A 15000-nucleotide genomic window follows, 5' to 3' on the forward strand; every position below is an offset into this window, starting at 1 on the left:
GATTAATCGAGAAGCGTTTTTTTTTTAATATATTTTTTATTTAATTTTATATATCAACGAATTGATTTACCACATGAGCCTTATTGTATATGTTCACTCTGTCGCACAATGGTGTCGTGCAAAAATACTGAAAATTCAGGTTTACAAGCTCACAACAAGCATGTTGTCGAGCTTGTAGATCGGCTATTTTCACTATTTCTTTTCTCTTTTCACCTACAATGACATGCCCAAAATAAAATAATCTATAATTGTTTTTACGGCATTGGTTATCGATTAAATAAATTAATTCAATTAACCGTTGAACCCCTTCTCTCTCTCTCTCTCTCTCCTTATTCTGTCTTTGTCTGCCTTCTCGTCCACATTTCTGTATATTTCCTCCCCTCTCTCTCTCTCTCTCTCTCTCTCTCTCTCTCTCTCTCTCATCGCTCAGTGTGTGCTGCAGTCTATATCTCGGCAGATGACGCGTGAAGCTGTGTTTTTACGTATAGTTTAGCCAAGCACTTTCTGACCTCGTCCATCTCCCTCTCTGACTATGTTTTTTCTTTTTTTCTGAAGCGGCACAAAGTGATTTTTCTCCATAGATGAGGAGGCGCTTGAGGAGCGTTTCACCAGTCAGCATTAACTTCTTTAAGACCGGGAACGCATCTGTGTCATTTTAAGATTTATTTGGGCTATTCAAAAATAGCAGATATACAAGCTCGTAGCGCGGCAAAAATCGTGGAAATGTTCAAATCTTATGTATATTTTTTAAAGCGAACATTTGTAACGCAAATCTTTGCTTCTGGGGGATTCTACAAATGTCTTATAAATCCTAAATGTTTTTTTTTTATCAGTAGTTCTCAAACTTTTTCATGTGAAGGACCACCCAAATGATATGTATTTGGCCGTGGACCCCCATCTCAAAATATTTGTTCCAGGGATCCCCCAGAAGTTGAAACATGAGTTAAAAATGTTAAGAATATTTTTAAAAAATTCAAAAAATAGCAGATCTACAAGCTCGTAGCGCGGCACCGGGTGCCACTTTATGAGCTTGTATATCTGCTATTTTTGAATAGCCCAAAGAAATCTAGAAATGACAGAGATACGTTCCCGGTCTTAAAGGGTATCACAGTCAAGCGGCTTGTTTTGTTAGTTTTTCCCCCTTTCTCTTTTTCGTATATATCATCATATGACCTTCGATAAACCTGAGTATAGATTTCACCGGTAGGCTCGGCTCGGCATGGCGGCCATTTAATGTGAGTTTCGACACCTCCGCGACACGGGGTCGATACCGTAGCAGGGTCATTATACCGGTAAATTGGGTCAAGCAGGGTTAAAGGTTGCTTTTCTCTGTGCCCTTTGACCTCCCTGACCCAAGAGGTCGCCCAGGAGCGCTCCCGATTTGCACGGCTGACCGGCAGTGAATGGATGTGTGTGTGCGCCTGTGTGTGTGCGCGCGTGTGTGTGCGCGCGTGTGTGTGTGTGTGTGTGTGTGTGTGTGTGTGTGTGTGTGTGTGTGTGTGTGTGTGTGTGTGTGTGTGTGTGTGTGTGTGTGTGTGTGTGTGTGTGTGTGTGTGTGTGTGTGTGTGTGTCACCGCCACAGGCAGAGAGAGGAGAGGAAGGAGGTGTTTGCACTGTCCTTCCTGTTGTGTCGATTAAGGAGGTGGGGGTGAGACTGAGGAGGTGCTGTTGACTTAATTTCACAGCACAGATTTGACGTGGGATGTGACGATGACACCGGGGGTTTTTCATTAATATGTATTTATTTTCCAGATGAACAAAGCTGCGAGAATTAACCACTTACAGACCTATTTCATGCTTCTTTTGTGGTTTCGAAAGTAGCAAATAGATCTGCTGTTTTCCCGCTATCTTTGAACATTTTAGAATGAGAAACTAAAAGTTCAATATTTTTTTAACGGCTTTGAATGTATATCTTTTTCAAAGCGAACATTTTAACTCAAATCTTTGCTTCTGGGGGGTCCCTGGAACAACATATTTTTTAGATTGGGGGGTCGGCGGCCACATTTTTGGGTGGTCCTTGGCATGGAAAGGTTTGAGCAACACTGATATAGAAACATATGTTTTTTTCAGAAAGACTGTTAGAAAACATATTTAGAATTGGCCTTCAGGTCTTACTGGAGGCCAGGTTGTAAACGTTGTAAAATAACCAGGTTGGCTTTCTTTCTTTCTTTTTCCTTTATTTATTCAGGGAAACCAATTGAGAGCAAGCTCTCTTTTTCAATGAGGCCCTGATCACAGCATATGAAACACATACATAATGAAAAACAATAACAAACATTTGAATCACGTTGCAACGTCACAGATGCAAATAAATATAGTGTTACATGATGAAACAGGTGCAGTCACTATGTAGTGTGTCTCAAGAAGCTCCCTAAATGTCTCTATTGAGACCAATCGCTGCTATTTGAGACTGCTTATACTAACCCTTTCTGCTCTGTTCCTTTTTGCTTGTGTTCACACAGAGCTGTCGGAGCTGTCCCAGAGTAAGGCTGGAGCAGGGGGAGGTGTCCCGGGAACCGGCGGAGGTGGAGGTGGAGGTGGAGGAGGAGGTGGAGGTGGAGGAGGAGGAGGAGGAGGAGGAGGCGGTAACGGAGGAGGGAACCACCTGCAGTGCCTGTCGGTACACTGCACAGACGAGATGGGCGACAGCAACAAGGGGGTCCGCGGGGGTCCTCCCGTGTCCTCCTGGCGCTCCCTGCACTCTGATATCTCCAACCGCTTCGGGACCTTCGTGGCGGCACTGACTTGAGCTTCTATTATTATTAAAAAAACAAAAATGTTATACACGTTTTTAAAAAGAAAAAAAGAACGGAGAAAAAAAAGGGAGAAAAAAAAGCAGGCCGAATGGAAAGCTAGAAAAGGACGGAAGGAAGGATGGGGGTGAATAACAACATGTGATGATGATGATGATGTGATGAAGAGGAGGAGGAGAATGAAAGGGAGAATGTGTTGACGAGGCGACTGCAAACGGCTCTCACCTGCGTTTAGGGAGAGAAAGACATTTATACTCACAAACATGAATAGGAACACACACACACACACATACACACACACACACACACACACACACACACACTCACACTCACACTCACACTCACACTCACACTCACACTCACACTCACGTACACATACACATACACATACACATACACATACACTCACACATGCACACACACACACACACACACACACACACACACACACACGCACACGCACATACATACACCACATTGTTTCTCTTATAAGCAACCACACTTTTAGGAACACATGCATACACACTGCTGGACTTTACGTATTACAGCACGGGCTCCGCCCACATCTGGAAAAACCTCAAATCAATCTTTCGTTGTTTTTTTTCTCTTTGTTGTTTTGTTTTTTGTTTTTTTTTGTTTTTTGAAGAAAAATATAGAAATGTCAATGGAGGAGAAAAGAGAGAGAAGCCAGAGCAAACAGTTTGTCATTGGTTGTGGCGTTATATACCAGTGTGTTGAGTCTGTTCCCACTGTCTCTCTTCATATAGTGGTTCATCCCTCCCAACAAACCCAGACCCATAGAGAGAGAGAGTTATGACACGCTTTGACGTCGTCGCAAAGCGGGCCGCTATGGGCTATAGTACCAAACATTGGAACTATCTCATTGAGATAGAACGAGCATTTCCGCATTCCATTCTTACAATGGGAGTCAGCTCTAGTGTCGTCACTCTCATATTAGATCACGCTGAGCAAACCTATGGCTTCTATAACATCCTCCCAGTAATGCCCACCCTCATTTCATAGCCCACATTCTAAGCTCATATGTCACATGAGGCAGACCCAAACAGCCCATCACACTCACCTGCGTCCTGACGGGACAGAGTAGAGCAGGGTTCTTCAACAGGGGGGGTCCTCAGAGTTACTACAGGGGGGGCCGCCAAATCTTTATGTGATAGGATTCTTTTTTTTACATTAACCACTTGAACCCTAGCATCCCTATTCTGAGGGGAACATTAGCCCCAAATAGCAGATGTACAAGCTCACAATGGGGAGGGGGATGGGTTAACTGGTTAACTGTCTGAAAATACACATTTAACATGAATCCTACACAATGATAGTGTTGTCACATGTCACATGTCAATTTCATGTCAATGAAATCTATGAAAAAGTTGAATCTGCAACACAATTTTATACAATAATGAAGTGAGGTTCCTTGGCCTGAAAAAAACGTTGAAAACCCCTAGAGTGGAGGATGGAACTGTATAATTTTGTTTTAAACGGAATACGACATTTTATTTCTTTATCTTTATGGCTCTTCCCTCACTCCTACCCCCTCTTTTCTTTCATCTTTATCTCCTCTCCTCTCCTCTCCCATAGCCTGAATGGTCTCAAACACTCGTATACAACGCAGCCAATGGGAACTGAATCGGAAAGGGTCGAGGGGCCTGTTTAATAAGGGAATGAAAAAAAAAAAAAAAAAGACTATTGGTATTGCACATGTAAAATAAGAGAAAATTTGCTGTGTGTTAGGCAATCTTGTAATCTTTAAATAAAGCTTCTGTTGAATTTGAATTTCTGAAACGATAGATGGAGGACTGTGACGGCAATTTTTTTTGTTTTGTTTTTCCTTTTTTTTTAAATAATATGTAAAGTGCAGTCGTCTGTTTTCCTGCATATTGTATATATCTGTATATGTTTTATTGAGTAACTAAATAACATTAAATATGACGTTAAAGGTGGCATTTGCTTTGGCCGTTGGATTTATTCTTTGGAAACCGTCTCAGTTGAACATGGTCGCTTACAACTTTCAATTAAAAACTAGGTTTCAGAGGTATTCTTTTGAATCATTATACATGTAATCACTACATACAGTACAGTAGTGGTGGAAAGTAACTAAGTAGATTTACTCAAGTACTGTACTTAAGTAAAACTTTGCGGTATTTTTTACTTTACTGGAATATTTCCAGTTTTCAGTACTTTTACTTCTGTTAGGCAAGGCAGATATTGTACTTTTGCTCCACTACAATTATTTGAAAACTTTAGTTACTAGTTACTTTGCAGATATAAATTATTATATTATAAAACATACCAAAACATTAACCACTTTAGCCCTATTTTATACCTAGGATATTTGAAAATAGCCGATGTATGAGCTCAAGATCTGAACATTTGAGTACTTTTACTTTTGGTACTTTAAGTATATTTTGATGCCAATACTTTTGTACTTTTACTCAAGTAACATTTTGAACACAGGCTTTTTACTTGCAACAGAGTATTTTTATATTGTGGTATTGCTACTTTTACTTGAGTAAAACATTTGAGTATTTTTACAATGTTTTATGTATGTGTACACACATAATCATCAATGAATTCCACAGGCGCCTACAATTATATTGTCGCTGTCGGGGAGCAACCTTGTAGCTCAATATTTCATATTTTAAATACATTAATTGCCTTATTTTTATACTGTGTCGTATGACAGTGTCATGCACAGATAGTGGAAATAGATCTGCAAGCTCACAATGCGTCTGTAGATCTGCTATTTTTGAAAACTTGTTTTTTTGATTGACTCCAGCTTGAAAGTGGGTAAGTCCTGTATGCGGGTTTTATAAATATTTAATCAATGAAAAAGTATTATCGTGAGCTCATGACTAAATATTAAAGGACGACTTCAGCCATTTTCAGCCTATCTTCATATAATTAGTCCTCACTAACACATTCCACGCCAGAGTTTAATATCATAATGTACTCACCAGTGCCAGCGATTTATTGTAGTTTTTTTGTTTTTTTTCACGTCGCCACAGACCTCGCTAAATACCTTAAAATTGCGCGTTAAACTGTTTGTAGACACACAGGGTAGCTGTGTGAGACGCCCAGAGAAGACCGTTTCGATCGGCGATCGGCCATTTTGAAGCTACAGCGGTTTATGTTAAACAGCATTCAGCGAGGAGAAAAACAACAACCGAGAAAATGGAGATTTAGTTTCCGCTTTAGAGCGAAGGCGGGTGGGAACGAAAATCTCCGGATACGGATATTTCCGTTTCCGGGTGTGCTACAATGAAATGTGTCGTGGCGAGGGAGGCCTACAATGAAATGTGAACCTGCGAAAAAAAAGAAAAAAAAAAGACCACTTCGCATAGATCTACGCGACTGGCACGCTGCGCAATTATTTAGGTTCGCGTAGATCTACGTGATTGGCACGCAATGTGTTCTAATGGTCATGATAAAATGGTACCATTTTTTTCTAGTTGGAAAAATCCTTCCTAACGATGATGTCACTGGTAGACGGGTTTCTGAACTCTCCGCAGTCCTCCTATGAGACACAGACTGAGTAGGAAAAACATGGTGCCATTTTATCATGAGCATTAGTGAGGACCATTTATATGAAGATAGGTTAAAAATGGGTGAAGTTGTCCTTTAACTACGCTGGACTCCATTGGAACACATGGTTATTTTTTTACATTTCCTGAAATGTAACGATTTTGGACATACAAGGTTTCTGCCCGACGGCAACGATATTCAAAGTGACAAGTAGAACAGGGCCGCCGTGGACTGACGTGCGCTATCTGACAAGCATGCACAAACCTGTGCTATGTTTCAGCCAGAGGCAGCAACGTAAAACAAATGCTGGAAAACACATATTTTTTGGTAAGAAAGCAGAACTGGCAGAGAATACACAGAACACACAGAAATTAAATATCGTAAAATAGACAATAATTCTGGTGCCCCAATACCTGGGAGTCAAAACCAGTGGTGGAAAGAAACATAAGTAACAATAACGTAAGTACATTTACTGAAGTAAAGTACAATTTTGAAGTATTTGTACTTTACTTTCACTTCTACTCCACTACATATCGGATCCAAATATGGTACTTTTAATCCACTACATTTATTTGAAAACTTTTTAGTTACTAGTTACTTTTTAGATTTGGATTATTATTACAAAACATACATTAACCACTGCAGCCCTTTATACATTTAGGCCATTTGAAAATAGCAGGTCTACAAGCTCGCTTGTCGATCTGCTATTTTCAAAAGATTCTTACACGTTTTATGCATTTGAAAACTTGGGAAATGGGACATTCTGCGTAACAAGTACTTTCTACTTTTAGTACTTTTGGGTACTTTTTGTACTTTAAGTACATTTTGATACCAATACTTTTATACTTTTACTCAAGTACATTTTAATTACCCGGACTTTTACTCGTAACAGAGTATATCTACATTGCAGTATTGATACTACTTAATATATAAGTAAAACATTTGAGTTCCTTTTCCACCACTGACCACTTTCCATCACTATCTCATGATGTTTCACCAGTTGTTCCTGCCATCCCCCCCCATTTGATTTCTCTCTCTCTGTCTCTCTCTGCCCCCCCCTCCCCCCTTCTCTCTCTCTCTCCCCAGGCCCTCTCTCACTCACCTGCTCTTTATTGGCCATCTGCATGGATGCTTAATGCTAATCAATAACTCCCCAGTGTGCCAGCACTGAGGTGGAGAGACGTCAATGCTGTCTAACAGGGCTACTGATCAACCTGCATCGCCACTGTCTAGGACACGCGCACACACACACACACACACACACACACACACACACACACACACACACACACACACACACACACACACACACACACACACAATATTGTACAGAGACTCTCAAATAGGGACACGTGTGTGTGCACATCCACACACTTAAACAGAGGGACACACTAACGTGGGTACACTCCAGTCTGCACACACTTAGACATGTAGGTGTGCGCACGACACGAGCACACACGAGCACACACACACACACACACACACACACACACACACACACACACACACACACACACACACACACACACACACACACACACACACACACAGTCACACACACACAGCCACACACACAGTCACACACACCCCTCACTGGCGTTTCCCTGCAGGGTCCTGTCTGTGTTGCTCAGGTGTGTTTGTACGGTGCTGTCTAAAGCCAGCGCCTGCTGTGTGGGATAGCAGAGCCTGTTGTGAGTGTGATGCACAAAGTGCCGCGCGGCGCTAGCAAACAGCGGAGGAGGCTGGTTATGTGAGAAACTGTCATGTCATCTGGGAGGGCCTGTTTAGGGAGGAGGGGGAGTGTGTGCTGTGCTGTGCTGTGCTGTGCAGGGGAACGAACAGGGGAGGAGAGGAATGTAATGTTGATCACAACAACAAGCTCGCTGCGAAAACCGAGAGCCCAGTTGTTCTCTCCACAAAAATTCAGGAGGGTTCAGGAGGCCCCCCTTATCCATACTATGTAGTATGGATACTGTGTAGTATGAATGCTCTGTAGTATAAATACTATGTAGTATGCTGTATGGATACTGACCATGATACTGACATGATACTGACCATGATACTGACATGATACTGACATGATACTGACCATGATACTGACATGATACTGACATGATACTGACCATGATACTGACATGATGCTGACATGATACTGACCATGATACTGACCATGATACTGACATGATACTGACCATGATACTGACCATGATACTGACATGATACTGACATGATACTGACCATGATACTGACATGATACTGACATGATACTGACCATGATACTGACATGATACTGACCATGATACTGACATGATACTGACATGATACTGACATGATACTGACCATGATACTGACATGATACTGACATGATACTGACCATGATACTGACCATGATACTGACATGATACTGACCATGATACTGACCATGATACTGACATGATACTGACCATGATACTGACCATGATACTGACCATGATACTGACATGATACTGACATGATACTGACCATGATACTGACATGATACTGACCATGATACTGACATGATACTGACATGATACTGACATGTAGGAAAAGTTCCACAGGAAGTGAGGTATCAGGAACAGCTATAAAAGTACAGGAAGTGAGGCGGCCGGGGGTTCCATTTTAGGTATTAAAAAAGAGTGTTTGGTGGTGTTTGAGAAAGAGACTCTTGTAAGCCTAAACTAAACCAAAATCAGGACTTAATAAACCACTGAGTAGTGGGGCCGGAGAACTTTGGGAGTGGAAGGACAGAAGTTTGGTCGAGGAACATTTCTGAGGGTTAAGCTCTGAAGCCAGTCAGAGCTTTTGGACAAAGGAACCCATGTGGCCGCCTGACTTGAAGGTTGGGTGAGGAATATACTTTTTTTATGCAATGCATTGCTTTTTCATTTGATGACTTTGGGATTTACTTGATTTTTGGAAGATCGACAATATCTGTTGCCTGGCCAACTTGTTGTCAATTAGTTGTACGAGCCCTTGTCTTATTGGAACTTGTTTATTCAATACACTTATTTGTTTTAGCTCTTGCTCATTTGATTTTCCTATTTGTCTCATCTGTTTATGAAAGTAGGTAGCTGATATATTGCACTTTTACTTTAGCGCTAGGTATACTCTTAGTTGCTTGTTTTAGAAGAGAATGCACTTCTGGTGATTAGTGGTTTCCTTGCCTACCTATGTTGAATGCACTTACTGTAAGTCGCTTTGGATAAAAGCGTCTGCTAAATGACTGTAATGTAATGTAATGTAATGATTACTTTTGGATTACAATACTCATTGGAGACATTTAAAAGAACTTTGCGTTTGCGGGAAAAAAAAACTGAGTTTGATCGTTTTCATTTGTATTTTTGAAGTGTACTGATCCTATCTTGATTTGAATTATTTTGTTTGATTAAGAATGGGTCAGATAAAGTACTACATTTAATTTCAAAACCAAAAGCTTTGTCTTTTCCTTTTGGTCTGCAATACAGGTTGTTTACAGTATAAAGAATTACTGCCGCAGGTACAGGACCTTTATTTCTTTAATATAACTCAGACATACAACTTTATGGTTCTATATCATGATACTGACATGATACTGACCATGGTACTGACATGATACTGACCATGGTACTGACACGATACTGACCATGATACTGACATGATACTGACATGATGCTGACCATGGTACTGACATGATACTGACCATGGTACTGACACGATACTGACCATGATACTGACATGATACTGACATGATACTGACATGATACTGACATGATACTGACCATGGTACTAACATGATACTGACCATGGTACTGACATGATACTGACATGATACTGACATGATACTGACCATGGTACTGACATGATACTGACCATGATACTGACATGATACTGAGCATGATACTTACATGATACTTACATGATACTGACCATGATACTGACATGATACTGACCATGATACTGACATGATACTGACCATGATACTGACATGATACTGACATGATACTGATATTGGATGGGGACACTGGCCCAATAAAGGTTGAGAAACACTGGTCTGAACCAATAGTTCTCAAACTTTTTCATGACAAGGACCCCCAAATTGATATGCATTTGGCCGCCCGCAGACCCCCATCTGAAAATGTTTTGTGCCAGGGATGCCCAGAAGAGATGATTTGATTAAAAAAAAGCAAAATCATTCAAAAGTTTCAAAACAGTTTCGATATTTTTAAATAATCTTCAAAAATAGATGTACAAGTTCGCAGCACGGCACGAATTGACGTGCTGTGAGCTTGTAGATCTGCTATTTTTGAATAGCCAACGTATAAATGGATAAAGTAGATTAAATGATTGGGATGCTACAAAAACTACTTTTGCTGGGGCCCTGGAACCCCCCCAAGGACCCCTGGGGGTCCCCGGATGGTCACCTTGAGAACCAAGGGTCTAAGCTATGCATGACACTTTTGGGAACAAACTCCACACAGTTACTTTTAAATGGCTTTTAAACTTTTCAAGCTGGAGAGAGTTGTGCAGAGGTGTGTGTGTGTGTGTGTGTGTGTGTGTGTGTGTGTGTGTGTGTGTGAGTGTGTGTGTGTGTGTGTGTGTGTGTGTGTGTGTGTGTGTGTGTGTGTGTGTGTGTGTGTCTGTGTGTCTGCCTGTCTGTCTGTCTGTCTGTCTGTCTGTCTCTCTGTGTGTGTGTGTGTGTGTGTGTGTGTGTGTGTGTGTGTGTGTGTGTGTGTGTGTGTGTGTGTGTGTGTGTGTTTGTGTGTGTGTGTGTGTGCGTGTGCACGTGGACGCACAACTACAGAGAGAACAATCTCCAGGGAGCCACACAGAGTATACCGGTCCGACTGGTATCTGGTGATATTTTTGTCGCTTGAGTGGGTAGCACGCGCTTCGATACATCAAATGTTATTTCGGTCTCAGGGCTGGGTCGGGTGATCACTTGTGGATCACGCAGGAGTTCAAGTGCTACTCCATTGTTGACTAAAGCGTGAACCAAGAGCTTTGCTCTTTTGTATTTGCTCATGCCAAGGTGCCAAATTTCCTCCTTAACAGTCTCTGTGCAGTTTGTGCGTGCCAGCTCAGGAGGCCTCTCCTGTGACACCACAACTACCTGCCTGTCTGGTTTTGGCTGACCTCTTTAGGCTAATTCCTGCTCCGTCGCGTGACGGTGTCGCGCAACCCGAAAATAGCACACCTACGCGTCACAACGCCTCACACCACCCGCTACGCGTTGTGAGTGTATAGGTCTGCTATTTTCCCACTAAGTATGAATTGGGCTTAAAGGAGTAGTTCGCCCCCCCAAAAAAACGTATTTATTATCAATAATACACCCCATGAAGACTTGAATTCTTGTTTTCCTAAACCAATAATTTGATGACCGGGTCATTGGTCAATAGTAAGAGACTCGGTCATCAAATTATTGGCTTAGGAATGCAACAAAAAAACTAAAATACATTAATTCAAGGCTTCATGTGGTGTAATTGATAAAAAATAAGTTGTGTTTTGTGTGAACTACTCCTTTAACTCTGGCTTGACAAGATGCTGCTGGTGGCAGTCAGAAACAGTTTGGTGCTTGCCAGATTATTATTATTATTTAATTGAGGGTTCGAGGCCTATAGGCTCAAAGCCTCTTTGCATCTCTTGGCTTTCACTATTCTTCCGCCGTTTTTTCTGTCCTGGCCTATCCGTGTGGTCACTTTTTACGAAAATCGACAATATGGTAGAGGGCTATGCCAAACGGCCAAGGCACGAAACTCGCAACCATTGGCCAAAGGGTGGCGCTGTAGGACTCAATTGAAAATGCTTTGAACAGGTACAACTCATGCCCTGTTTGACCTACAGCCATGAAACTTCGATACACAAATGCATCTCCTCATGCATAACAACTTTCACACTCTGACTTTTGACCTCTGACCTTTAGATCTCCCACATTTTTGAATTATATGAAAAGCAGTTAAAATCAAACTCCTCCTGAGATTTTTGAGCAATCTGCACGAAACTGTCTACACATGTACTTTGGACCTATGCCGACAAAAACATGGCGGGATTTTTTCTAAGTGAAAACATTAAGCTTTTATGAGCCAATTAATATTGCAGTTTTATGAAAATTATTCGTCTGCCCCTAACACATACATGCAGACTCACATTTGTTTGAAACTTTGCAGTAATGTAGAGGGTCATTCCAAATATCACTGAAACCAATCTTACTTCAATTGGTCAAAGGGGGGCAATTTTTTGAAATGCAAAAAGCAAACTTTAAACAGACAAAAGTCATGCCTCGTTTGGCCGACAGCCATGAAACTTGCTTACACATGTGCCTTGACTCATGAGGAACACATCTATCACTTTGACCAGTAAGCTCCGCCCTTAGATTGTCCGCAATTTTGAAAAACACTTAAGCCCAGGATTTCTGAGCAATTTGTGTGAAACTGTGTCATCTGTGTGAGCTCCTTTTTCACCAGTTCAGGTCTGTTGGTCCAATGGTTGATTGCTAAACCATCTGCCTTGCAACCACAGGGTCGCCGGTTCAAGTCCCACCTCATGCTTCATTTCACTTGCATAGTTAGCCAATGAAACCCGACCCTCACCCCTTTCCCCAGCCAATCAATGTGATGTTTACCCGCCCCCTCCCTGCACTCTGAGCTCCTCAACGGCGGCCATTGTTGTTTACATGGAGGCTGAAACTCTACGCTACTCTAATATGCCACTAAATTAATTATAGGCACGGCAAGAAAATAATGACTGTCTCTTGGTGCCGGTTAGACCCCAATAACATTTTGGTTTTATGTTTTATATGTTTTTGATGACATTAAGACCTGGATTTGTATCTGTCTCACTGACTGTGACAGCATAGGCCATTATGCTACAGTGGTCACACAGCACTAGCAGCAGCAACAGCATACAGGTAAAAGTGCCTTTTATTTTCCACAGAAACGCCACTAAACACATGTAACGCTGTGTGTTAAAACTGCCTGATATCTTTTTTTTTGTCAGCTTTGATCAAGGAGGACCATGCTAACGAAATTTTGCGTGTTAGCATTGTCTATTTAAACAAGGGTTTAAAGGCTCTGTGAGGCAGTTTATAACATGGTGAAGCAAATGATTTTATGCTCAAATAACCTGGTGAGTTGGTGAATACAGTGGATTCGTTTTTAGATCGATCTGGGATTGTATAATTGTGTACTGGGCTGTCTGCAGCTTGGGCTTAAAGCTATCAACAGTCCATGTTAGACAAATGTAATGATTCATAAATATACTCACTGATCACTATCATGCTCCTTAGAGTGTTTAGCTTAGTTTAAGGGTCTGATTTGTTGAAAATAGCTGATCAACAAGCTTGTAGATCAGCTATTTTTTAGCTGATGTATAGGGATTATAGTGGCTAGTTGATGCTATATAAAAAATTAAAAAATAAAGTCTGGGGGACCCCAGTCTGAGAATCACTGTGCTATTGTATAGTCTAGTGTGATTACAGGTCAATCAGTAAACACCTGAGATTTTTTCTTTGAAATCATCTGTAGTTTTGGAAATATTTAATTTTAAGCGCCCAATGCATTGTCAATGCGGCAATGGACATTGAAAGGGAAACAAGTACAAACTTTGGCAGGCTACTAATCCTAGTATGCAACCATCTTTCACATGAACAGCTTTGTCTCTGTCTATATCAGTCCAAAGCCCATTACAGTGTCAAAGACAGTCCAAAGTACTACAACATCTTCAAATACCTCCCCTGTTCAAGGGTGAGGATATATAATAGTGGTTTGGCCTCAGGTGTCCCTTACCATGCAGGAGACTGGGGTTCGAATCCCGACCGGTACATTCAGAAATTTCCTAAAAGAGCCGATCTACAATCTGCACTGTATGACATAATTCTCATACTCCATTCATTATAGCACACAGAGATGTTATTAGATACTAAGCTATCCATGTCAACACGTATTTAAACTCTAGGAGTCTCAACAGTTATAAGTGACTACCGTTTAATCTGGCTGAAGAGGCAATTCATTGACCACAGTTTTGCACAATTTTAACATCCCAGATCGATCGAAATATTAATCCACTGTGCCGACTAATACACCATGACATAGGAGTATGTGCTAAAGATGTAATCACAGGTAATCACAGGGCTATCTGCTTGATATATTATAATAAAAGTGCATTCAGGTATTATGAATCAATGAATTGAGTGCTAACATTTAATGTAAACATACACAACAGGACAAAGGTGAAACAGTAAGCACAGCGCTGCAGGGAATCGAACCCTGTTCCCAGCAAAAACCAGGAGTACCGACTACCAGTGCTTTTTTTGCCATATGTCCATATACTTGCATGGAAATGTATGAAAAGATATGAATAACCTGGCTTTATCAACACAGCCCTCCTTCAGTGTTTAGTGATTGACCTGTAATCACACTATACAATAGCACAGTGATTCTCAGACTGGGGTCCGGGGACCCCCAGACTTTTATTTTGTATTTTTTATATAGCATCAACATCAGCTATAGCCACTATAAACCTTTATACATCAGCTATTTGAAAATAGCTGATCTACAAGCTTGTTGATCAGCTATTTTCAACAAATCAGACCCTTAAACTTAGCTAAACATTCTAAGAAGCATGATAGTGATCAGTGAGTATGTTTATGAATCAATACATTTGTCTAACATGGACTGTTGTTAGCTTTAAGCCCAAGCTGCAGGTTACAGAC

General features: G+C 41.1%; 1 protein-coding gene across 2 annotated transcripts in view; it reads left to right on the forward strand.

Annotated features, from left to right (window-relative positions):
• mn1b (meningioma 1b) overlaps positions 1–4711 on the forward strand; it is a 25909-nt gene extending 21198 nt beyond the window's left edge. The window contains exons 2-3 of one of the 2 annotated variants that reach the window (XM_080432051.1): positions 2463–2531; positions 2580–4711. In XM_080432051.1, coding sequence (XP_080288177.1) covers positions 2463–2531; positions 2580–2749 — 239 coding nt within the window. In that variant the 3' untranslated portion in view covers positions 2750–4711. Of the gene's footprint in view, positions 1–2462 lie in introns of both variants that reach the window. The other variant, XM_080432050.1, reaches the window with a different exon arrangement.
• Positions 4712–15000: the final 10289 nt, after the last annotated feature.

The sequence above is a fragment of the Gymnoscopelus braueri genome, assembly GCF_963280865.1.
Source record: "Gymnoscopelus braueri genome assembly, chromosome: 7".
Lineage (NCBI taxonomy): Eukaryota > Metazoa > Chordata > Actinopteri > Myctophiformes > Myctophidae > Gymnoscopelus > Gymnoscopelus braueri.